The sequence below is a fragment of the Haemaphysalis longicornis genome, unplaced genomic scaffold, assembly GCF_048455015.1.
Source record: "Haemaphysalis longicornis isolate Haplotype H1 unplaced genomic scaffold, Haemaphysalis longicornis Haplotype H1 scaffold_9, whole genome shotgun sequence".
Classification (NCBI taxonomy): Eukaryota; Metazoa; Arthropoda; class Arachnida; order Ixodida; family Ixodidae; genus Haemaphysalis; species Haemaphysalis longicornis.
Genome location: NW_027526460.1, coordinates 8,476,692 through 8,502,734, shown reverse-complemented (window position 1 = coordinate 8,502,734; position 26,043 = coordinate 8,476,692). Strand labels below are relative to the sequence as shown.

At 50.6% G+C, this 26,043-nt stretch overlaps 1 protein-coding gene across 3 annotated transcripts in view; it reads left to right on the top strand.

The window, feature by feature from the left end:
• Positions 1-26,043, top strand: part of Hyd (E3 ubiquitin-protein ligase hyd) — an 86,946-nt gene that overhangs the window by 44,125 nt on the left and 16,778 nt on the right. For 2 of the 3 annotated variants that reach the window (XM_077684324.1, XM_077684323.1), the window contains exons 29-34: positions 1,879-2,133; positions 3,284-3,585; positions 4,130-4,358; positions 9,002-9,225; positions 10,408-10,707; positions 21,746-22,204. In XM_077684324.1, coding sequence (XP_077540450.1) covers positions 1,879-2,133; positions 3,284-3,585; positions 4,130-4,358; positions 9,002-9,225; positions 10,408-10,707; positions 21,746-22,204 — 1,769 coding nt within the window. The remainder of the gene's footprint in view (positions 1-1,878; positions 2,134-3,283; positions 3,586-4,129; positions 4,359-9,001; positions 9,226-10,407; positions 10,708-21,745; positions 22,205-26,043) is intronic. The other variant, XM_077684325.1, reaches the window with a different exon arrangement.

Sequence of the window (26,043 nt, the reverse complement as noted above, 5' to 3'; positions counted from 1 at the left end):
CAACGAATGCGGCTTCGTTTAGAATATATACGTCGCAGAAAAATATGTTTCGGGCATGTGATAACCCAATCTTGGAAAATAACTTATGCCTTTTGTAAGAATATGAACAATGCGAAAATGTTAAGTATATTCCAAGCTTGTGCGTCGTTAAATATGTGCCCACACACGCAATATAACAAGAACCAAGGCAAGTTAATGAAACCACGGAAAAATAAATGCTGTGGAACTGTGGAAGTGCGGAATTAAGAAACTTAAGAGCTCTAACGGAAATGAAAAAAAAGAAAGAAACAGTGCAGCTTCTCACATGCTAAATACGTTCGTCGAAACTTAAGCCAAGTAGGGTTCACTAGACCAACTATACGCGAAATGAACTGCTATTTCGCGAGACATCGGTGGGGGGGAAGGGGAGGGGGGGAGGGGAGGGGGACGCAGTGTACAAATGCGGAGCGGAATCCAGCAATGAATGTTTTAGTAATCCCACACACAAATCTCGCGTTCACTTTCCTTTCGTTTTTCTACTTCCACGAAGAGCTGATCGTACGGCGGACGCATTTTTGGAAGTATACAGGGTAGGCTGTTCAACAAGCGATGAAAGGTGTCGTTGGAAGAGTGTGGTATGTGATAAGGCCCTTTGATTTCAGTTTCTGCTTCATTCTGCAGGCTTCCTGTGCCATATGACGATATTTCGAAGAAGCATTTAGTCGCGGACACGGATTGTATTCTAAGCCCGTCTCCGCGCTGCTCGCAGAGGATATATGTAGAAGATGAATGTTTGCGGGCCCTCACTTCACGACGAGACGACTCTGTCGTGTGCTGATCCCCGAGTATAATTATGCATTGTCCATCTTACTTTTGTTGAATATTCCCTAAATTAACACAGACTGGCTTGTAAATGGTAGTGATCAATATCTGAGGTGTAATATTGGCAAACGTAACGTAACTGGCGTGCTGTCAGGTATGAGTGCTCCGCTGATTATGTAAGCGCACAAAACCTATTTAAATCGTAGTGTATAGCCGTAGCATGAACACCTGAGTAACCGGTGGTTACGGAGACACGGGTAGTAAATTCAGGTCAGTGTAACTACAATCGGCTCCATCATACGCCGGTTCCGCGACACTGGCCTGTGACACACACCTGGCGCTTTTACAGACCGAATATACCACACTTAGATCGCTCCAGAAACATTTACACTGTCGTAAACACATCCCATTTGCGAACAGAGTGACTTCTCCACATAAACATGGATTTCAAGCGCCCGCAAACGGTAAATCTCAGTCGTGAAGGGGCCGCAAAAGCAGCGGCGGCACTGGGGAGCGGGGCGCGGACTCCCGCGGCTGCTTTCAAAACTGGCCGCTAGGGGGATTTCAGTGGCGCCCCTACAGGCCGCGCTCGAGGCGTATTGTGTCAGGCAGACAAAGTAGCACTTTTTTAATCAGTATTTCCAGCTCTTAGGTATTCTTTTTCGTGTTTCAGTATATGCGACGCTCGATCAAGCGACTGGGGCTATTGAGCACTAATATGAGCAGTCCGCTTGTTGAATTTGGCCAATATATCGCCGTTAATCCAGCATTTTTATGGCACAGTCGAACGGCTCTGTTCAACTGTTGGTGTCTTTGTGCCGTCATAGAGAATAACATTTTTGGTTTAGTTATCCTAGGTACAGGTCTTGCATGTATTGGTTTGAAAGTTTTTCTATTCATGCAAAAATCGATGTTGCCTATAATAACAACGTTGGAGGCCCAAAACGTTGTTTTGCCTGCCTGTTTCTTTAATGGCCGAGAACCCGGCCTCTAGTCACACAGCAGGGAATGAAAACAGCTGCTTGTAGTGTCCGGCCACAGTTGACTGTGTGCCCCGCGCGTGCACTGCCACAACAGAGGACGAGTCGGCTGAGTCGTCCAACATGGAGGAGGAGGAGGAGAGCGAGGCGGGGGACACGGAGCCCGACACGGAGGAGCTGGCCCTGCTGGACGAGCAGCTGGAGCGCCGGGGGGGACCCTCGGGCAGCGGAGGCGCAGGGGGTGCGGGGGGCGGCCTCGGGGGCTCGCGTCCGGGCAGCCTGGCCCCGCAGCACCTGCAGTGGGCCCTGAGGCAGAGGGACCCCGCGGGCCGACCGCACGTCTCCTCCTCAGGTGGGCTGCTGCAACGCATGCTCTCAGGGTTGCTTGCGCAGCATTTTAGACTACACTGCCAGGAATGCCTGAGCCAAATATTACACGTGCATTAGAAGCCGTAAGCTTGTAAATCACGGTGAAAGACGCGGAAAAGCCAACAGCGCTCTGTTCATTTTCCCTCCCTGTGCACCATTGTAATTACGTCATTACAGCAGTGGCTGTCCTATTGGTTGATGCTGGTCATCTTCCAGGTTTATTTCTCACATTTCCTGTCGTCAGCGCTGTGCACCAACCTCTTCAATGCCCGAAGCTGTACGAACAGTTTTGTGTTTTGAGTTGGCGCAGAGTTTGAGTGACGAAGTAATACTGCCCTTTCAACCAGACCGCTTGACTACAAACGTTTATTGCTTCAAAAATGCCCTACCAGACTGAGTGTGTACTTGTGAGCAAGCATCAGTGCCCGCGTTTCTGTTGCACGAGACTGGAAATGGAGCCCGCCACGTTGCAGAGAAAAGGAGAAAACTCCCAAGATATTTAGAAAGCCGCTGAAGCAAATGCCATGAGCCGCGTCCCCCTCTCCAAGAGAGAGCGCGCAGCTTTCATCGCATAGTCTGCGGTCGAGTTCAGAGGGAATGATTATGTGCGGTTTTTCATCTTGTGTAGCTTCGGTGATAGTTAACGGACCTTTATCACTCTTGCGGGAGGAGATTGCTCGGACAGTATACTTTACCCCAAAATACATTCAGGGTAGTCGGTGGTAAGTGCTGCAGGGTCCCTTTTAGTTCTAGTCTATCAAAAGCATCAAGAAAGTCTCAAATCCATGCACTGCACGTCTGAGCTTGGTGGCCTTTTGCAACAGCTGCAGTGCAACCCATGATTGCTGCCTACTGGCACGGTTGTCAACAGTCTTCCCACTGAGCACTCCGAATTCAAGAAAGCTACAGTCGGTGTTGGGGCTTTGGAAGGAAAGCTGTTGACCCACTAGGCAAGTGAAACTGCAGAGCCCCAATGCCTGCTGTTTCCTTTCTTCACGGTGAGATCCTGGGCAGGTTGTCGACAGAGCTGTGCTCACGAGTGCACCTGCTGCCCACTAGTACAATGTGTGCTGGGTAGGCCCTGAAGTCAGCTCCCCGTAGCTTCACAGTGGTGTGTGCTTTTGCCTGGGAAGGGTCGGTTTCTATGGCAGGAGGCCTGGTGTACATCGACCCCGGCTCGTTGCGGCGGTCGGCCGCCGTGGCGGCAGCGGCGGCCAGTGGCTCCAACTCTGGCTCGTCGGTGGCTGCGGCCGCTGCCCTGGCCCCCGAGCTGAGCCCCGGCACGACTGCGGTGGGCCTGGCGCGGGCGTTTGGAGCAGTGCTGCGGCAGACGGCCGACCTGCTGGCCACGTTGCAGGACTACGGCCAAGGGTCGGCCGGCCTGGGCCTTCCCAAGATGCTCGATGTCTCCTACCAGGAGTCCCTCAACATGCAGGTGAGGGGCACTTTTACCGCGCCACTGGAATTGGGGCCTATCCAGAATCGAGTTGACTGCTGTCTGCCGAAAGCTAGTGCTGGCCCCAATCTGTTCAAAAAGATGGGCTCTGGCCTATCCTGGCTGTCAGTGCAAATTTCAGTGAATGGAACGTTTTTTTTATTGCTTGGTGGCACCCGCTGTGCAGTAGCTAAAATGTTCTACTGTTGTGCATGAAGTGTTTTTTGAGAATTAGTTGAGGACTAGCTGTGTGCACAAGCACCCGCTGTGCAGTAGTTAAATGTTCTACTGTTGTGCATGAAGTGTTTTTTGAGAATTAGTTGAGGACTAGCTGTGTGCACAATACTCGGTGCATGTTGTGGGATAGGTGAGGGGTTCCTTGGCTCGGGATCGCGGGCCGCGGTTCTCCACGATTCCCACAATGTTTAGAAGTTGTTCCAAACGAATCCCTCTGCCGTGGCATGCTTTTGGAGGCCAGCTGTTGCCCTGGCAGGTGGAAGGGAACGTGCCCTGTTATGGTTGTGCCTTCCGTGTCGTGGTGCAGGCCTACCTGGACTACCACCTGAAGCCCACGTGGGACTGGCTGGTGGCCGTGATGGACTCGACAGAGGCCCAGCTGCGTTTCGGCTGTGCCCTGAGCAACCACTCGGACCCCAGCGGGGGGCCCCTGGCGGTGTCCAGGGGGCCGCGCAGGGGGGGCCTATTCGAGGAACGCCTCGCCGCCTCGGGGGGCAGCCTGGACAGCCGGCGCAGAAGCCGCCTCACCAACTACGGTGAGGGGGGACGCTGTAGGCAGGGGGCCAAGGGTCTCGGAACTGCGCAGTAAGTGAGGGATTTCTACGCTCGGGGACAACTTTCTGTGGCAGTGCAGTCAAGGCTTCAGAGCCGAACCGCGCCATTTCGCTGCACAGCTGGAAGTAGTTCGACAAAAATAATTTGGTAGATGTAACCTAAGCTATTCAAAAATATATACAGTTAAACCTCGATGTAGCGAAGTCTGTAAAATTTGTATTTTCCTTCGTTACATTAAAATTTCGCTACACTGAAATTCGCGGCTTTAATGAAGTGTTCATCCCGTGAAGCATTTCCTGCAAAAGAAAACGTGGTGTGCATACACGGCTGGCGCACTCTTTCTGTTTCTATCGGAACTTAATCGTCTATGCAGGCATCAGAGTGAACCGTATGGAGGGTTTTCTCCACAAAAGCGTGCCCCGCACGCCACAGGCGCGCTGACGCAGCCGCGGAGACAACACGCGCAATGTGAGTACCGTATAATGCGGAATATAGGTCGAGGCGGAATATAGGTCGACCCCTTACCTTGAGGTAGACAAATCAAGAAAAAAAGTATTTTAGGCACAAAACGTTTTATTCTTCGGTCGCAACTCGAGTTCTCGTCCGCATTCGTGTCCGGAAACGTCCGCTCATCGCGGGCCGCACGCGCATCGCGGCACGTTGCCCGGTGGCTCACTCGTCGGAGCTGTCACCACTCTCGTCCGAGGACGACTGCTTTTCGCTGGCAGCGTCCCACAGCACGTCGTCCTCGGTACCGTCGAGGGCGTTGCTGATGCTGCACTTCTTGAAGGCACGGACAACCATTTCTTCGGGCAGTGCCCGCCAAGCCTGGGACACCCAAGCACAAACAGTCGCCAGAGGTGGCCTGCGCAGCCGACCAGTTGGGGTGCGCGGATTGTCGCCGGCCATCCACTCGTTGTACTGCTCACGAACTAGGTCCTTGAACGGCTTGTTGAGCACGACGTCCAGCGGCTGCAAGGTCGACGTCATGCCTCCGGGAATGACGACGAGGTCCGTCCTCCCGTCGCGGAGTGCCTGCTTGACAGACGCCGTCAGATGCCCCCGAAAGGCGTCCAGCACAAGCATGTTGGGACAGCGTAGGAGTGCGCCCGGACGCCGATCCCACACTGTGCGGACCCAGTCCACCATGAGGGCCTCGTCCATATAGCCCTTTTCGTTCACACGAACGACGACGTCCCGCGGGAAGGCCTCCTTCGGCAGCGTCTTCCGCTTGAAAATGATGTAGGGGGGGAGCTTTCTTCCGTCGGCGATGCACGCAAGCATCACCGTGAAGCGCGAATGTTCGCTCCTTGTGGACAGCAGCTTCACCTGCTTTGCCCCGCGTTCGGCGACTGTCGAGGCCGACGGCATGTCGAACCAGACCGGCGTTTCGTCGGCGTTGCCGATCTGACCCGCCATGTAGCCCTGCTGCTGCCGGAGACGAATTACGTAACGTTGGAAATCCAGCAACTTCTCTTCGTACGCCTCCGGCAGCTTCTGGCAGATTGAAGTGCGCCGGCGGAGCGCAAAGCCTTTGCGTCGCATGAAGCGGCGGACCCAGTAAATGGAGCCCTTAAATTGCTCCCTGGAGAGCCCCGCTTCACGGGCGAGCTCGATGGCCTTCGTGCGGATGCACTCCGTTGTGACAGGCAAGGACCTGGCACGGTACTCGCGGACAAAATCCGCCACTTTATCTTCAAGTTCCGGGTGCACCGCACGGCGACCGCGAAACGACGTCTTCCTTGCGCTGCACACAGAAAGCCTGGTTTTCTGGCTTCGCCAATACCGTACGCTTTTTTCCGACACGCCGAACTTTCGCTGCGCGGACATGTTCCCGTTCGCTTCGGCGAACTCAATCACTTTTTTTTTAAAGGCAGCGGTGAACTGCCGCCGCGTGCCAGTGCTCATTTTTTTGCTGGTTGGCTTTCCGCTACGAATCTGAACACTAACTGGCAACTGCACAAAAAAAAAAAAGATGGCGTCGATACGCAAAAAAGCATGGAGGAAAGAAAAGCCATGCAAAAAAGAAGCTGCGCGCCATGTTGCCAGACGACCATTCGACTTCCGCCAATGACCGGAATATAAGTCGAGGGGTGAAATTTTAGCAATATTTTCTGGAAAAAAACTCGACCTATATTCCGCACTATACGGTAGCTCCAGCGACCGCTTCCGCTCGCTGAAGCGCAACTCGAGGGGCAAACGAGAGGGGCATGCGAGAAAAAAAGCGGATAAGGTGGGCGAAAATTTTCACTGTAAAGCGTCATACGCGCCGCTTACGAAAGTGCCCATCAAATATCCTCGGCATGCCCAAGTGCTTCGAAGCTCCCACCATAGGGTGTGCGCCTCCCCATTGGCGAAACTGGTCAGGCTCCTCCCGCAGCCGCGTGCAGTGCGAGTCACTTCCTGGCGCAGAAGTTGCCGGGTGTGAAAAAAACGCGAAAGAAAGACAAAGGGTGTGAAAGACACAGGTGTGAAAAAAACACGTGCACAAGGCTCATAAAGATTCACGAATGCTTGCTGGAAAGACCAAACCCAACAAGCATGAGCGAACGAAGGGCAAAACGGCGGCGGCAGCCTTGCAAGAGGCGATTAGGCTTACCACCACGGATGATGTTTGATGGGCGCTTTCGTAAGCGGTGTGCATGACGTTTTACTGTGAAAATTTCACCAAAGTTATCCACTTTTTTTTTTCTCGCGTGCCCCTCTCATTTGCCCATTGAGTTGCGTTTCAGCGAGCGGTTGGAAGCGGTCGCTGGAGCTACCCACATAGTGCGGGTGGTCTCCACGGCTGCGTCAGCGCACCTGTGGCTTGCGGGGCACATTTTGAGTTTTTGTGGGGAGAAAACGCTCCATGCGGTTCACGCTGATGCCTGCATAGACGATTAAGCTCCGAAAGAAACAGAAACAGTGCGCCAGCCGTGTATGCGCGCCACGCAGTTTGTAGGCAAGGGGCTCGCTCAGAGACCCGTGGCTCGCTGCATCCGCGGCATTGGGCGGCCCATGTTGCCATTCGCGTTTTGCCATGTTGCCATACATGTATCTCAGTTGGGAACAAACAGTTCCCACCTGAGATACATGTATCCGCCACCGCAGCAATGTTCCGTCGAACCAGCCCCGACCGTGTCTCCGACGAGACTCCAGTCTCCCGCACACACACGTTCGCGCCGCCCGCGCCCGTGCACCTATGCCCACACAGATCGGTGGTGCCATCTCTCGGGGACTGCCGACGAACCAGCGGAGCGCCGGACCGGTTTCAGTGCACAAGTCTCTCTCAAAGCGCACGCCGGCTCGGGATCGCGGGTCGCGGTTTTCCACGATTCCCACAATTTTGTGGTACAGACACATGCTTAGTGTGCTTTTCTTCATGAAGAACTGAGCTACACAGTGATGCCATTTTTGTTATTGTGGCTGTGCTGTAACAAAAGTTACCATGATAGGAAACTTCAAATGCATTTTTCTCAGTTTCTGTTTTTGTGAGGCCGTGCTCCGCTTTACGGGGGTTTTGTTATGTTGCTCTTGAGCTGGGATGAAAAGACTGGTATAATTGTATTCATATTGAATTGATGTAGCAGGCTATGCTATTTTTATTACTCTGTTGCTTTTCACCTATAAGCAAAATTGAGTAACGATGAGATAATTTTATAGAAATTGTTGGTATAAAATGTTCACTTCTTTCATACTTTGCAAAAGCTTTTGAAATGAATGAAAATAGCATAGCCTGGCGAAGTAGACCTTTGGCATTATGTCCATATAATTCATATTTGAGTTTGATAAAGCGAAATTGCTCTAAACTCCCATAAGAAATGCCTCAATAAATTAATTTCAAAGCACTGTATTCCTTCAGCAAATTTTGATATGTTAAAACCAAGTACATATTCGAAATGAGCATAACAATCTGCTCAAGTCTGCCAATTTTCATCAAGCTGGCACTTAATATAAAAAAAATTATCTAAGGACCCACCTCCCCCCTTAAGTCAGTGTTGGCTTGTGTTTAGAAACAAATGAAGCATAGGGAAGGAAACAGCAACATGCCTGCATGCTCGGTGATCGTGGTTCAGCGCACTCAACCATGGAGCTAAAGGGAAGAAATGAGCTGTAGCAAATGAGTACGTGCCACGCTGAAACTGAAACTGAAACCAGTTTATCGGGAACTACTTTTACGAGTAACACAAACAGGCTGGCTCTCTCTTTCCCTCCCCTCCCGTAGCTTCTCTCCATAAAAAGCTGCGTTCGCGGCAAGGGGGACAACACAGTTTCTGAAACACAGTCCTCTGAGGGGTTGCTTTGCTGGTAAAGGCACTGTGTAGCCTAAATGATTGTGCAGGGCAGTTCAGCCTGCCATGGTGTTCCTCAAGCTGGGAGTGGTGTGCCATCCCACTTCCCGTTCTGCCGCTAACGAATGCAAGGGTCTCATGGGGACGTCCATCCATGACGACGGGGGAAATTCTGACACTGCCATGAGGATGGGTATCGGGATCAGAGTCCGTACGTGTGCACACTACCTGAGCTACACTACAGCCCGTTCGATGGTTTATTGTTGACTGTGTTCCTAGCAAGTATGCTGACTAACTGTCGATAGACAATTTGTGGGAATGTCATTTTGTTCAACTTGCTTCCCCCCCAGGTTCAGAGGGGGTGTCTGCCCGGCGGGACTTCCTGTCGTACGCGCTGTCCCTGCTGCGGGCGCACAACAACGAGCACTTCGACTCACTGCCCGTGATGGATGTGTCGTCGCTGAAGCACGTGGCCTACGTCTTTGACGCGCTCATCTACTTCATGCGCTCGGGGGCGGACGACTCGGAGACGTTGCGCGATGGCTTCCTCCTGCTCGACCCCTGGTATGCCGAGGTGGGTCGTCTTGGCTGGTTGACTGTGCGTGCACAAGGACGTCCCCAGGTGGGCCGAGTTCCGCAGAGGGAAAATTTCACACCTGCCTGAAATGGCCACAAAAGAAGGCTGCACAGCAATAGAAGAAAAATTCAGCCTGGTCCAAAGTTCGAACCCAGGACCACTGCCCATCTAAGGCAATCAATCGCTCCAGCCACTGATCTAACCAGGAGGCTCTCTGTTTGTAGCGCTAAAGCGAATTGTCCCCCACTTCGAGCTGGGGATCAGTTTGCTCTAGTGCTGCAAAGGGCTGGCCTCCTCGCTAGCTCAGTTGGTGGAGCAATTAATTGCCTTTGATGGGCAGTGGTCGCGGGTTCGAACATTGGACCAGGGTGAATTTTTTTTTCGGTTGCGAAATTTCTGATAAAGCTGTGCAGCTTGCTGTGCGGCCGCATTTCAGGCGGGTGTCAAATTTTCCCTTTGCACTATAAGGACTTGCACGTTAGTGCCTTGCAGTGCTTGTGCAGCAACATCCAGTAAAGGCCCACTGTTTGCCACCTTGCATTCCTAAGGGCTGGGCAAGGCGAGGACAGGGTTCCAAACATGCTTATAGAGCAGGCGTACTGGTGATAGTGGAGCGGTGGCCGAGGTGCAAGAAATTGGATGCTGCCACTGGGAAAACACATCTCATACTGTAAAACGTTTAGTCAAGCGAGTGTGCATAATTTATTTGGCTGGGGGACAATGATAATTGCATCGGCGTTAATGCTGGTTGTACATCAGTGGAGTTCTGCCCATCAGCTTTGCGCCCTGACTAGCCCAGTGCCTGGAGCATGCGACTATCTCCAGTGGTCCTAATGACGGGAGGCATCCTTCGCAGTGGTCTTTGGTGGGCAAGGAGTGGGCGGCCCAGCAGGTGCCGTTTGCCAGGAGGTGATTGATTGGCTTGAGCTCACTGTAGGGGCTCAGTGGCTGAGGTTGAGCGCAATGACGAGAGGATTCGATCCCGGCCACGGTGGCTGCTTTTCAGATGGAGGCAAAAAGTGAGAACACCTGTGTGTCGAGATGCCGGCGCAGTTTAAGATCCCCAGGTGTTCAAAATTACTCCTGCGCACTGCACTGCGGCGTGCCTCATAGCCCAGGTGTAGCTTTGGTGCGGTGCAACCCCCTCATTTGACTGATGGGCGTGCCGTGCTTGTGCAGGACTACAACGAGAATGAGGACCCCGAAGAAGAGGCGGCCGGGGGTGGCTCGGCCATGCAGGTGGACGTGGACAGCTGCTGCGAGGAGGACACTGCACCTGCGGCAGCCGCCACCGGGGGAGCCTCCTCCTCGGCTGGGGGAGCTGCCGCCACCGAGGGGGCCTCGGCCACCAACCCGGCAGCGACGGCAGGCAGCAGCAGCAGCAGCCGGGGCCGCCGGCACCCGTTCTTCCAGCGCTCCGACTCCACCCTCTGCCTGGGCTGCCAGGCACCTGACCCCTTCAGTACCCCCCTCGCACAGGTAGGGTCAAGCATGTGGTGCCAGTTGGTTAAGGGGGGACGCGGACTTAACAAAACATCGTTTTTTCGAAAGCCTCATATTCGGCTTCTACATTTCCTATTCTGTGCGCCTGCAAAGTTTTTCCGCTGAAAAGCGTCGCAAAGTGGCGTAAAGAAATACTTCTGCCAGGCGCGGTGACCAACTACCCAGCGCAAAAGGGCGAAAAAGCGTCAATTTTCGGAGCGCTGCATCTCCGCAATGGTCCCACTGGGCGCGGCCATTTTGATATCGTTTGATCGGCCGAGCGATCGTCTTTCCAGTTCCGCCTGTCTCTTGTATCTTCGTTCATTCACAAACGCACAAACAGCAGGAGAGAAACGACGCACAAATGAAGCTAGAAATAGATGCTGAAGGGCTATTGGTCCTCCAGTCAGGGCGCGATAAAACGGCCCTCCTGATTGGGTGTCGCGGCGCAACACAAGATGGCGGCCGCCTGAACTGCATAGGGTGCGGTTTTTGAGTTCATTTACACTGCTTCGCTCAGCCAAGTTTCTATTCAGTCTGTGGTATTCAATACAGGCGTTATCACGATGGGAATGCCTGAGATCACGAGCCAAATTACGGGAAGTTGTGTGGCTCGAAAGGCGGAGTTCATCAAACGCTTCGTGGTGCGCATGACTCTACCGTCACCAGACCCCGGAGGGTGACGCAATGTGCGCGCTTGCGATAGCGGTTTGTGAAGTTAACTTTTAGTCAGATTTGCGATGTTTACACACTTCGTTATTGCTGTGTTTTGACTGTGGGCTCGCTAGCCTCGGGAAAGAAACGGTAGACATGTCGGACACTGCGGCGCGCACGGCATAGCCAACGCGCATTGGAGCGTCACATCACGCTATCAGTTGTGATTAATACCTGCGACGTTATATTTAATCTTAAACGCGACCTGACCAGCCATATCGGGGATAATCAAAGTACTATATGTTGCGGTAAGCGTGCGCTGCGATGCGCGCGAGCCATATCGCCTTTCTTGCGCAACGTTTCCTGTGCACTTGTAATAATCATGCAAACAGGTTTGAGTTAGGAATATAGGAATAAAAATATGTTCTCTGCGTTAAAAATTTACCCTACTGCTGCAGCATTTAACAGTGAATTTTTTAGGGAAATTATTGATACCGATGCATATATGTATGGCTTAGGGCATACTGGCTGTGCTGCGAGAAATATTGGATGCCTTGAATGTCAAAAGTAGTAAAAAAAATGCCCTTGCACTGAAGTTTGAGTTATGCAGAATATTATACCAAGCTTCAAAGTAGCTCATTTGCGCCCTTGTGGCATGCAAACTTTTGGCAATGAACACCTGCACGCAGCTTCAATTTTGTTGTATTTACTATACAAAAAGAGTTCCTGGGGAGCTTTTATGACATAAGTTTGGTTTATGCTAGGAACTACCCAATGTACATCAAATTCGGGAATAACCTCCCCCTGCGAGTATGAACCTGTACACTTTGGTTAGCTAGCCAGTTCCGTTGTCAGTACGTAAGATAATCTTATTTCTTTTCGGCATCACTTCATATCAGACCACGAAACTAAATGCGTCGCGTGCACCGTAACGCATCTCACAACGGGAAAGCCAGACAAGAGGCCCCGCCCCGCCTTAATACGCTGAATAAAAAAAAACCATTCATTCAGAGATGGTCACCGTAAAACTGCTACTTATTCATTCGCAATTACCGAAATCAATTAAGGGGACACGCGGGTCGAAAAAACGCGATTTTTTCGAAATATACCGATTTTTTGTTTTCCCTTGCATTAGCATCTTTGACTATCCTTCTTTCATGGGTAAAAAAATGAAAACGAAATACGAACGAGAACTTAGTGAAAAATGTATCTGAATGACTCGCGGTGACCCAAGAAATCGCGCAATCAAGCCAAATTTCGGCCAGGTTTGAGAATTTATTCCGCACGGCAGCGTGGCTCGCCGCCATTTTGGTCACTTGAGAGAGGTAGATCAAGCCTTCTTCTCTCGATTGAGCCGCTCGCCAGCTTCGTATCTCCGCGTAAAAAAAATAAAAAAAATGTTTCTTCCCGCTTGTTTTGCGAGCTCCCACTGGGCATTTAAATCACGTGACGCGAAAGCGGGACCGCCATTGGCTCTTGCCGCTTGTGAGCCGCCATCGCCGCCATCGCCCGCAGCGTTCCGTTCGCTACTTCGCGCTATCTTTTCTATTTCCTTATCGTGTGTTTTTAATCGTGAACGGTGAGGAGAAGCGTGACTTTTGACGCCGGAAGCAGCGTACTTCATGCCGGTACAAAGGAAAGCGCAAGCGGCGCAGCATTGTGACGACCACGGCCAATGCCGGCACGACCGGCACCGTGAGGCCTAACGGCGCCGGGCCTTCAAGCGTTGCAAGCGCGGCTCTACCAGGCGGGGCTGATTTTATCAGCGAAGATATCGGATCGGCTTTATAAGCGCATCGGAGAAGAAGTCGGCAGCCTTCCAAGGTGAGCAGACAGGCAGCCACGGGAGCGGTGCAGTTATCTGTGGAGTCGGCGCTCTGACTGACCTTGAGTGCCGCCGTGTGCGCGACGTGCGGGAAGTGCGAACTCGTCGTAGTTGAGGTTGCGAACAAGCGGAAGGGCCTCGCATCGGTACTGGAACTGAAGTGCAAAAACGAGAAGTGCCCTGCGGGAGTGGCTGCGGGAGTGATTTCTTCTGTTTACTCGTCGCAGCGCGCTGCCGCCGTCGGTCGCGGAGGCCGCAAACCGGAACTCTGCAGTTTCGCCGTCAATGTGAAAGCGGTACTCGCTGCACGCGCGGTTGGCATCGGACACGATCAGTTGTGCAGGTTTTGTGCCATTCTTGGTCTACCAAAACCACAGCATCAAAAGACGTTCTACAACACTGCCAAGAAAGTTCATGTTGCGGCCACAAAAGGCGTCTCAGACAACCTTGCTGAAGCAAGGCAAGTAACTGCGTTGCAAGCTGGTCAGACTGACCTCAGTGTGATTTTTGATGGTACTTGGCAGAAGCAAAGACACGAGCCACAACAGTGTTGGCACTGCCATTTCTCTTGACACTGGTCTCTGCCTGGATTTTGAGGTGCTGTCAAACTACTTGTACTTGTAGCCGCCACCAAAAGCTTGATGAGCAAGAGGAGGAAGTGTGGCAAGCCTTTCGTGCCTCTTGTGTGTGAAAAAAATGTTGACTGCTCATCCCATGCCATGGAGACGGAAGCAGCACTGCGCATCTGGCACAGGACGCTATCGTACAACCTGCAGTTCACTGTAGTGGAGACTGCCACTGCCCTCGCAGGGTTGTGGTTCAACAGAGGCCACACTAGTTTTGAGCAAGTTCTCCAAGAACTGGGAATCTTCCCTTCAGAAGAACTGGTCAGATCTTCCCTTCAGAAGAACTGGTCAGACTAAGCAATGCAAGTGACCAGCGGAGGATCAGGCAGATGTGTGCAAATCTGACTGCTAAGGCTAGCCCCATTGCCGCAGCCTGGTGAAACAATCCCATACCAAGGACTACCCCAGCAAAAACCGTGAGGGTGCAACTTATGCAGCAGGAGCATTCTAGTTTTAGTACATCAATGTGGACATTTCAGACTGTATCCCCACCAAATTTCATGTTGTTCGAGCAAGAATTTCTGAGTCTGCCAAAGAAATAAACTTTCAATTGCGTTTTTCTCAGCTTGTTGTTTTTGTCGGTTTTCTGAGTTTGTGCACACTTATTTTCCCACTTAAAGTTGTCGTATCAGGATGAAATTTTGCACAGATGTTCATTATAACACGTAGAGTGCACAAATCTTGTTCATTATGCAATTTGTGTCCTTAGATATTTCTGACGGTCATAAAACAAAAATATACAGAACAAAAAAAGGCACACTACCAGTAATTTTTTTTTCGTGGTGAGGAAAATGATGATGAGGCTTTTTCAGGTAGATTTGTGCACTCTGCAGTTCATAAGGAACCACCTAGGCTATTTTAAAAGTTTCAGAAAAAAATTTTACTATAAAAAAAAGTGTGCACAAAAAAGCCATTTTTCTGAAAGTCATGCTGCGTAACATTTTATCCGGAGCAGCTATTCAAAATCTGATTACATATATGACCAGAGGAGCTCAATCTCTACAAGCTGTGAAAATTTCAGCCTCCTAACTTCATTATTAAAAAAAAAGTTGTTTGGAGGAGCACGTCCCCTTAAGGGGGGACGTGGCTTTCAAAATCAACTTTTTTATTTCTTTGTGGATTTTGATGAAAATTGGCACAGCAACTGGAAATGCTTCCGTGATAACACCATAAAAATTTCAAGCTAATATTCTGAAAACTTTTTTATGTATTAAATTTTCTTTCTGTTCCGCTTGTACCGAGCTTGAGCGGCTTATAAAACATGATAGAAAATTTGTTCGAAGTGCTTTGCATTCCCAAATGAATGGACGAGGTCGTGACAGTTTTAGAATTTTTTTTTTACAACACAATGTTTTTTAGTTTTCATTTTTTTAGAGGTTAATGTGCAATAGGCATATTGACTGTGAACGATTATGTGAATAAAAAAATCACAAAAAACAAATCTGGAAAACCAAGAGTGTCACGACCTGAACTGTTCATCAAGGAATGTAATGCAAGAAACGGAATCAAAATAGACCCAGCGGTCACAAAGAAATCCCTGGTACAAGCGACACAGGTGGCAAAAAAAACTGTTTTGAGAAAACGGCTTCCAAAGTTGCAACATAGGTTTCACTTATCAAAAGTCGTCACGGTTGTAGCCTTTCATGTCTTTTTGAACATGGGGCTTCTGGAATGCCTTGCCTTGAAATTGGAGTGCCTCTCACAGCCTTTCTCTTTCCAGAAAATATCATTTTCAGCTCCTCTGTGAAGAGTACATACCCCACTTTGCAGATCAAATGAAGGGGGAGATAGGTTTCAATGGGCTTTCAATGCAAAGTAGGTTAGCTGGTTGGCTGTATCGCACTGAACAGCCTCCTTTTGCAGTGTTGTCACCATGGCAACAAGTTAAGCATTTTTTTTACTTAAATTTGAACATTTTTGGCTTTTTTTTATGTTTTATCATCTTGCCTGGCACAGCAACTTAGTACTCATACGTGCAGGTGTTCATTGCCAAAAGTTTGCATACCACAAGGATGAAAATGAGCTACTTTGAAGCTTGGTAGAGTATTCTGCATAACTCCCAACTTCAATGCAAGAGCATATTTTTTTACTACTTTTGACATTCAAGGCATCCAATATTTCTCGCAGCAAAGCCAGTATGCCCTGAGCAATGGAATCAATAATTTCACTAAAAAATCACTGTTAAATGCTGCGACAAACGTACATTTTTAATGCAGAGAACATATTTTTATTCCTATATTACTAACTCAAACCTGTTTGCATGAAAATTACAAGTGCACGGGAAACGTTGCGCAAGAAAGGCGATATGGCTCGCGCGCATCTTAGCGCACGCTTACCGCGACATATCGAACTTTGATTACAGCTGATATGGCTGGTCAGGTCGCTTTTAAGATTAAATTTAACGACGCAGGCATTAATTACAACTACTGGCGTTCAATCGTAACCGGTTGCCCAGTCATGTGCTGCCCCAATGCGCGTCGGCTATGCCGTGCGCGCCGCAGCGTTTGACGCGTCGACCGTTTCTTTCTCAAGGCTAGCGAGCCCACAGTCAAAACACAGCAATAACTAAGCATGTAAACATCGCAAACCCGACCAAAAGTTCACTTCACGAACCGCTATTGCAAGCGCGCACACCGCGTCACCGTCCGGGGTCTGGCGACGGTAGAGTCACGCGCACCACGAAGCGTTCGATGACCTCCTCCTTTCGAGCCACACAACTTCCCGTAATCTGGCTCGTTATCTCCGGCATTCCCACCGCGATAACGTCCGTGTTGAATGCCATAGATTGAACAGAAACTCGGCCGAGCGAGGAGGAGGAGGAGGAACAACTTTATTTAGTCAATACTCATTGACTTTGATTAATGATGGGCTTCTTCTTGACACTGTGAAGTGGCCAGAAGACCTTGCTTCGTGGCGACTTCTAAAGCCCAGTCCACGGCCTGAATTTGGGTCTCAGGCTTGGAGCTGGTCACCGCAGTCTCCCACTCTATCTGGTTAGAGAGATGCCATTCGGCTTTAGGTTGGAGCTCAGGGCATTCATATAAGATGTGGGCTAGGTCGGCTTTTTCGGCCTCACATATTCTGCACTTTGGGGTGTACAGACCTGGGTACATTAGGGCCAATTTATAAGGGTTTAGAAAGGTATGAGATTGGAGTTGCCTCCATGTCGTTTGCTGGATTTTCGTTAGGGAATAATGAGGCGCAGGGTAAACCAGTCTTTCATTTCTGAAGTGAGATGTAATTTCTTGAAAAGTAACCATACGCTCCTTAGACCCTCGCAGGCACGATTGGTCCACCGCCTGGTTGACGAGTTCGCAGGCAAAACTGTGGGCCGCTTCGTTCCCTGGATGGGACGAGTGCGCAGGAATCCAGATAATCTGGATCTGGCGAGGTTCGAAATGATTTCGTAATAGAATTTGAGATGCCGCTTCGTGAATTTTGTTTTTCGCAAAATTACGCACAGCCGTTTTGGAGTCGCTGAAGATAAATTTTGCTTTGGTACTAATAATTGCAACAGAAATTGCAGCCTCTTCCGCTTCTTCCGGCCGCCTGCCATAAACAGTGGCTGCGGTGATGTGCTTGGGTTTGTTGTCGATGGCTGCAACTGCAAAGGCATCCTGCACTTTGTATTCGGCTGCATCCACGTAGACTACCTCCTCGTGGTGTTTAAACAGTTTTTCGAGTGCTTTGGCTCTAGCGTTTCTTCTTTCCTTGTGATGAATAGGGTGCATATTTTTAGGAATAGAGTTAATAGTGAGGTGCTTAAATATATCTCGAGGGACCGGGTTCTCCCTTGTGTGTGTTCCTTCGTAAGATATACTTAGATCCTTTAAGATGTACTGTCCTGTCGGGGTCTTCGATAATCTTTCATATTGAGCGATTCTATGAACTCAACCCGCTCGCTACGCAGCTCAGGCGGCCGCCATCTTGCATTGCGCCCGTGACATACAATCAGGAGGGTCGGTGTTCCGCGCCCCGACCGAGGACCAATAGCGCTTCAGCATCTATTTCTAGCTTCGTTTGTGCGTCGTTTCTTTTCTGCCGTTTGTGCGTTTGTGAATGAACGAAGATAAAAGAGGCGAGCAGAACCGGAAAGACGATCGCTCGGCCGATCTAACCATATCAAAATGGCCGCGCCCGGTGGCACCGGTGCGGAGATAGAGCGCTCCGAAAATTGCCGTTTTTTCGCCCTTTTGCGCTGATAGTTTGTCACCGCGCCTGACAAAAGTATTTTTTTATGCCACTTTGCGACGCTTTTCAGCCTAAAAACTTTGCAGACGCATAGAATAGGAAACATAGAAGCCGAATATGTGGGTTTCAAAAAAACGATGTTTTGGTCATTTTTCCGAAGTTGAAAGCCGCGTCCCCCCTTAACTGAAGTGTGATTAAACCCGAATTCCCGCGCCAGACGGCTGCTACTAGCGCTCGAGCACGCACTGCCAGTGTAGCCGCCGCTCGCCGCAGCAGTGCGTAAAAGCGCCCCTAGCGGCCTGCTGCGAAACGAGACTCGGCGCAAGCGCTCCCATAGAGCGCCGCTGGCTGGGCAGGTCCGAAGTAAAGTTGGTCGTGCATTCTAGCTGCACTACGTGCTGATGTATGCCTCTTGAGAAGTTCCTAAACGTCAAAAATATGCATTTTGAGAAAATGGCAAAAAACTCAGCGGTGCTATGTTTAATGCAAACAGTAAAAGGCGAAGTACTTTTTTTGCACGAAACAACTAGTAGGCCCCAGCAGCATAGTCATTTTGACTGCTGGCACCTCCCAGGGGCTTCCTCTTGAGGGTCCGCTGCAATTTTCCTGCGGATGTCCGCCTGCGGGAAGAGTCCTTGGTTCGCCGGCGGTCCTTTTAGGCCATGCGTGTGCTGCTCAGTGCGCCATTGGTCATGTTCAGCTCCTGCAGGATCTTTGATGATGCCAACTGGCTTCCGGCATTGAACCGCACCACAGCCTCCGCGACCGCAGCTTCTGCGTGGCGCTCCTTGGGAGCCAGCGACCATATCACCGAGTGAAGACTGTCGTTGCTGTTTTGCATCTTGCCGCGCTGGCACCGCTCAAGCAGCTTGTGGTCCGCCAGCCATTCGTACACAGAAAGCAAGGCCTCGCAGACGTGGGGGGGGGGCAGGTTGTAGCGGTGCTTGGGGGCTGGCTCCCCCTTGGCCTTGGCAGCGTTCTGGCAGCACCATGAGTCAGGACCAGTGGGGCAGAGGCAGTGGTTTGACGCGGCATCATGGGATGTCACGTGGTAGTACGTGGCCATCACAGTCTTGTGCATGGCTGGCACGTCCCCTTTGTGGGACTTGATAGCCCAGCCATAGTAGGTCAGCTTGTTGATCAGGTCGCCAGTCAACCGCCCCCTACCACTGAGGCTCTCAGAGCCAGCTGGCCTCTGCTTTGGGAGGTTGCGCAGTTAAGTGCCCATTCTCTTCTGCACGTGGTTGATGCACTCTTCTTTGAGGTTCTTAATGAAGCCATAGACATCTGCATCCCTCAAAGCAAGGTAGGTGCGGCAGTCACCATCCGAAAGCACTGTGGTGTTCCTGAGCTTAAGAAGCTCCCACGACCTCTGAAACAGAATGAGGGCAGCCTCCACTTCCATTTCCCCAGCTTTTTTGGTGTTGTTTCTCTGGCAGAGGTGCTTCGCCTTCCACTCTTCGTAAATAGGGTCACTCTCTTTGGGCGCCCGCTTGCAGCCCTGTGCCGATCACTGTGCCGACTCTGATGTGCGACGTGTCCCCTCGTCATCCAGGAGCCATGGTACGACACGGCGGTGTTGCCCGGGTTCGCAAGTTCGAGCTCTGCGTACAGTTGCTGAACTGATCGTGCGCAATCTGCAGTCACCTTCTGCGATGCGCGAACAGCTGCCCGTGTCAGTTTAGTCTTCACGTAGCTCTGCCACGTTTTGTTGTGCAGGCCGCGCGAAGAAATGTTTAATCGACAAAAACACGCCGTTGAATGCTGTTTGCTGCTTTCCAGTCGACTGCATAGTGCGCACGCCCAAAATATTGATGGCAAACGGCCTCGCCGTCAACGCGCAGCGAGCTCCACGTTGCCGCAGTTCGCGCACACGTAGCACTAGCTTTATACGGCAAGGCCGTACTCCCTGTCCTCCTTGCGGATTTCCACATCACCGGAGCACAACTTGCATTTCACTGTGCGCATCAGTTCATTCAGCTGGGTCATCAAACTGGCGATCACGAACCTTGTTTCGTCCAGCGGCATGGCTGCGGCATTGTCGAGATCGTCCAACAGGCTGCACTTCCGTTGTGTAGCTCCAGTTGAAGAAAGCACGTGCAGCTTGTTTTCCGCGTTGTGACGCACCTCTGTCACTTGTGTAACGGGTGCAGCATTGCTGTATCGAGATAGATGCGGCCGCTGCCGGAGGCGTTATCATGAGTGGTCGGCGGAGGCGCTAGGCCTACGTTGTCAAGCGCGTTGTCGCCAGCCACGGAAGGTCGGTCGCTATCTCCTTCATCGCTCCTCGCTGGTGCGGGACGGCCTCTGAGATTCTCGAGGTTGCATTTCTTTCTATTTTTGCCGTACTGGTTCTTCGTGTGGGATTTTCTACATCGCAAACGTCGTAGTCAGAGCCCGAGCAATATGACGCCTGACTGCGCCGACAGTGGCATGGAGCAGATGACAGACGCCGCCTTCTGCCAATTGCATCGCGCTGTCTAGTCACGTGCGCTCGCCGACGAATAGGAGCGCGCATTTTTGCTTTTTTTGGTGCATTTCCCACTCTACGACTATGCGGGCAGGAACCGCAGTCAGTGGCGGGAAATTGAAGACTGAAGTCCGCTCTTTCATACGAGACCGAGATCGCTGCGATACTGCTTGTTGCGCAGCAGTGAGGAATTATAGAAAAATAGTTATTTTGGCGTTGGAATCTCGAAGAATCGGCCTTGTAGGGCTTTTATAAGTAGCTGTTACTGCTCAAGTACCGACTTTTCGGAGGAAAAACTTCGCAAACTTGGAGAAAAAGACCTATACATTTCAATAATGATGCTTATGAAAAGTGCATTTTTTGGCACTTTTTCGATCCCAAAGACCCGTGTGCCCCCTTAAGTTGGCCTCTTGTGTGTCGTCTTGAAGGGGGGACGTGGCAAGTAAAAATAAAACTGTTTTTGTTATTTATGGACCAAATTTAATCAAATTAAGAGAATTTATGTAGTTAAACTAACAAAACTCAAGTCAGTTTAAAATGTACTTTTTTAGTTACCAGACTAATTACCTTCACAGTCGCCCCAAGATTAATTCACTAATTAGGCAACAACTCAAGATTTGTCGGCGGGATTAGGAAGCTCTATTCTGTGCAAGAAAGATTTTAGATTATTGCTTTATTTCCTTTAGGTGTTAAAAAAAGAAAGACAGAGTTTCACTTTCTTCTTGACATGAACCTGTTCTCTCGTCTTCTGCAGTGTACCTTAAAAACTGCGTACATATAGGAGGATTCCTTAATTGGTGGCCGTCCAATGTGAACTATAAATGGCACTCTTATTGAGCAAAAAGCATGAGCACTTTGAACTACACTTGTGTGAGATACAGTTTGCAAGATGTTGCACAGTTGAAATGATCAGGGAAAGTGTGGAAAACTTAGTGTGGCAGCCACCCTGGTTTAACATGTATAACAAAGTATCGGCGGAGTCTATGTTAACCAAGAAGCGAGGCTTGAAAACAGCGACAAGCCACATGGCCACCAGTCCGACGTAAAGGCGATATCTTGGGAGTTGGCCACTATTGGTGCCTGGTGTTCGCTCTTATTTTGGGCTCCACGAATCAACTGAGCCTCCAGACTTCCGCCAGACACACAATGCGGCCAGGGGTGTGACAAACTCAGTTCGGTGTCTCGTAAGCCCTCCGGTGTTGTTTGTCTTGTGGTGCTCCCCTCTCCTTTCCAACGGGCGCGATCTCCCCTCCTCCACCCTGCGTGCAGGCCCTGCCGCTGGCCGACAGGCCTCAGCTGCTGACCCCGACGGCCACGCGCCAGGAGCTGTTTGGGGCCCCCCGGGTCCCCCAGCCCCCTGGCGGTGGGGCGGGAGGGGCCGAAGGGGTGGCCACGCCCCTGCTTCCCCCCCGGCTGGGCCTGTCCAGGAGCTCGGGCAACAGCCTGCTCACCACCACGGGTGGCCGCCTGGCGGAAGCCACCCGGGCACCCATCATTGTGGCCGCCCCGTCTTCTGCACGCAAGGGGGCCCCGCCCGCCCCGGTCGCCGCTGCCACCCCCACGGCCCCGCCGCCCTCGGCGAGTGCTGTGCCTCCATCCCAGGAGGGGGGCACCTGCGCTTCGGCATCGGCATCTGGCGGCGCAAGCTCCCTGGCGCTGCCGCCTGGCCAGGGAAAGTCCAGCGTCATCGTTCTCGCCGGTTCCCACCGCAGCCAGGGGCAGTCATCGGTGAGCTGGGGCAGTCCAGTGCTTTCGGGGTGCCAGCTTGGCAGAACACCACCACTCTATGCCAACGCCAAGCACAACATGGTGTTCGGGGAGTTCAAACATATTGAGGGGTGAACTGACCGGGCGACTCTCCACACACGGCTGCCGTGTAGACGGCGCCAGCATGCGAGGCAGGCAAGACACCAAAGCAACCGATGCCAACCTCCAAGGGGGTCTATCGTGTATTCCCGAAACCAGCCCAGAGCACCCGTCTTCTAGGTTGTTGGCGGGTCCCACATTGCTCAAGCAGCCGGAGTCGTTTGACTCAGCTGCTACCGGTGAACAATGGTCAGTCCAGGCTGGAGGGGAAGTCGCTGGGTCGCTCCGCCGCCGCACGCTGTGATGTCCGCCGTGATGAACAGTGCGCTCGGAGCGGCCAGCCGCCGCCGCCGAGCACAGCAGCAGCAGCAAGCGAACCCCCCTATTGTTGCCATCCTATTGCGCAAGCCGCGTCGTTGCGAAGAGCTGCGCAGTTCTCGGAGCGCTGCCGCGTACCGAGTCAGGATCGCGAGATTTCACTGTTCGCACAATATAGACAAAAGAGTGCACATCTCTCCATGCAACCGTAAGTACAGAAACACGGTGCTAAGCATGTGGTCGGGCTGTACCTTGTGGGTGATTCACTAGGTGGTGCAAACTGGCCTAAGGTGCATAGATTGAACCTGAGGTATCAAAGCACATTGTATGATAGGAGTGGCACTGCTTTCGGCACTATGGAGTTCTTGTGTGGGCACCAACTAATTGACCGACATCACTTTGCAGTATTTTTTCTTAACTGCAACGTATCCAAAATACAGTAGAACCCTGCTCATGCGTTCCTCAGTGCTGTGTTTTCCCGTCTGCTACGTTGTTTTTTGTCTAGACCCGGCGCAGCTCACATAGTTCCATCTATTAAAATCCTCACTGTTACATCGTGTATCATTCTTCGCAATCTGACACCCCTTAAGGGGGGACGCGGCTTTCAACTTCGGAAAAATGACCAAAACATCGTTTTTTTGAAACCCACATATTCGGCTTCTATGTTTCCTATTCTATGCGTCTGCAAAGTTTTTAGGCTGAAAAGCGTCGCAAAGTGGCATAAAAAAATACTTTTGTCAGGCGCGGTGACAAACTATCAGCGCAAAAGGGCGAAAAAACGGCAATTTTCGGAGCGCTCTATCTCCGCACCGGTGCCACCGGGCGCGGCCATTTTGATATGGTTAGATCGGCCGAGCGATCGTCTTTCCGGTTCTGCTCGCCTCTTTTATCTTCGTTCATTCACAAACGCACAAACGGCAGAAAAGAAACGACGCACAAACGAAGCTAGAAATAGATGCTGAAGCGCTATTGGTCCTCGGTCGGGGCGCGGAACACCGACCCTCCTGATTGGATGTCACGGGCGCAATGCAAGATGGCGGCCGCCTGAGCTGCGTAGCGAGCGGGTTGAGTTCATTTTCGCCGCTTCGCTCGGCCGAGTTTCTGTTCAATCTATGGCATTCAACACGGACGTTATCGCGGTGGGAATGCCGGAGATAACGAGCCAGATTACGGGAAGTTGTGTGGCTCGAAAGGAGGAGGTCATCGAACGCTTCGTGGTGCGCGTGACTCTACCGTCGCCAGACCCCGGAGGGTGACGGGGTGTGCGCGCTTGCAATAGCGGTTCGTGAAGTGAACTTTTGGTCGGGTTTGCGATGTTTACACGCTTAGTTATTGCTGTGTTTTGACTGTGGGCTCGCTAGCCTTGAGAAAGAAACGGTCGACGCGTCAAACGCTGCGGCGCGCACGGCATAGCCGACGCGCATTGGGGCAGCACATGACTGGGCAACCGGTTACGATTGAACGCCAGTAGTTGTAATTAATGCCTGCGTCGTTAGATTTAATCTTAAAAGCGACCTGACCAGCCATATCAGCTGTAATCAAAGTTCGATATGTCGCGGTAAGCGTGCGCTAAGATGCGCGCGAGCCATATCGCCTTTCTTGCGCAACGTTTCCCGTGCACTTGTAATTTTCATGCAAACAGGTTTGAGTTAGTAATATAGGAATAAAAATATGTTCTCTGCATTAAAAATGTACGTTTGTCGCAGCATTTAACAGTGATTTTTTAGTGAAATTATTGATTCCATTGCTCAGGGCATACTGGCTTTGCTGCGAGAAATATTGGATGCCTTGAATGTCAAAAGTAGTGAAAAAATATGCTCTTGCATTGAAGTTGGGAGTTATGCAGAATACTCTACCAAGCTTCAAAGTAGCTCATTTTCATCCTTGTGGTATGCAAACTTTTGGCAATGAACACCTGCACGTATGAGTACTAAGTTGCTGTGCCAGGCAAGATGATAAAACATAAAAAAAAGCCAAAAATGTTCAAATTTAAGTAAAAAAAATGCTTAACTTGTTGCCATGGTGACAACACTGCAAAAGGAGGCTGTTCAGTGCGATACAGCCAACCAGCTAACCTACTTTGCATTGAAAGCCCATTGAAACCTATCTCCCCCTTCATTTGATCTGCAAAGTGGGGTATGTACTCTTCACAGAGGAGCTGAAAATGATATTTTCTGGAAAGAGAAAGGCTGTGAGAGGCACTCCAATTTCAAGGCAAGGCATTCCAGAAGCCCCATGTTCAAAAGGACATGAAAGGCTACAACCGTGACGACTTTTGATAAGTGAAACCTATGTTGCAACTTTGGAAGCCGTTTTCTCAAAACAGTTTTTTTTGCCACCTGTGTCGCTTGTACCAGGGATTTCTTTGTGACCGCTGGGTCTATTTTGATTCCGTTTCTTGCATTACATTCCTTGATGAACAGTTCAGGTCGTGACACTCTTGGTTTTCCAGATTTGTTTTTTGTGATTTTTTTATTCACATAATCGTTCACGGTCAACATGCCTATTGCACATTAACCTCTAAAAAAATGAAAACTAAAAAACATTGTGTTGTAAAAAAAAAATTCTAAAACTGTCACGACCTCGTCCATTCATTTGGGAATGCAAAGCACTTCGAACAAATTTTCTATCATGTTTTATAAGCCGCTCAAGCTCGGTACAAGCGGAACAGAAAGAAAATTTAATACATAAAAAAGTTTTCAGAATATTAGCTTGAAATTTTTATGGTGTTATCACGGAAGCATTTCCAGTTGCTGTGCAAATTTTCATCAAAATCCACAAAGAAATAAAAAAGTTGATTTTGAAAGCCACGTCCCCCCTTAACCCGACCGGGCAACATGCGTGGACCGTCATTTTGACGTTTGATGAGCCTTGGCCAGGCTTAGCTACGGAAGTGACTGCATGAAGCCGCATGCAGGTGCGATTCGTCTCCACTAAATGGCCCTATGTTACTCTATGCCATCGCCATCATCGCTTCACTTACAACGGAAGTTTCATTTTGGAATTCTGAAAGTGCGTGTTTGCCATAAAAGCACCACCGCAAGAATAGAACGTGCTCTCGTTGTCATCGTGCGCTTCAAGCTTTAAGGGGGGACGCGGCTTTCAACTTCGGAAAAATGACCAAAACATCGTTTTTTTGAAACCCGCATATTCGGCTTCTATGTTTCCTATTCTGTGCGTCTGCAAAGTTTTTACGCTGAAAAGCATCGCAAAGTGGCATAAAAAAATACTTTTGTCAGGCGCGGTGACAAACTATCAGCGCAAAAGGGCGAAAAAACGGCAATTTTCGGAGCGCTCTATCTCCGCAACGGTGCCACCGGGCGCGGCCATTTTGATATGGTTAGATCGGCCGAGCGATCGTCTTTCCGGTTCCGCTCGTCTCTTTTATCTTCATTCATTCACAAACGCACAAACGGCAGAAAAGAAACGACGCACAAACGAAG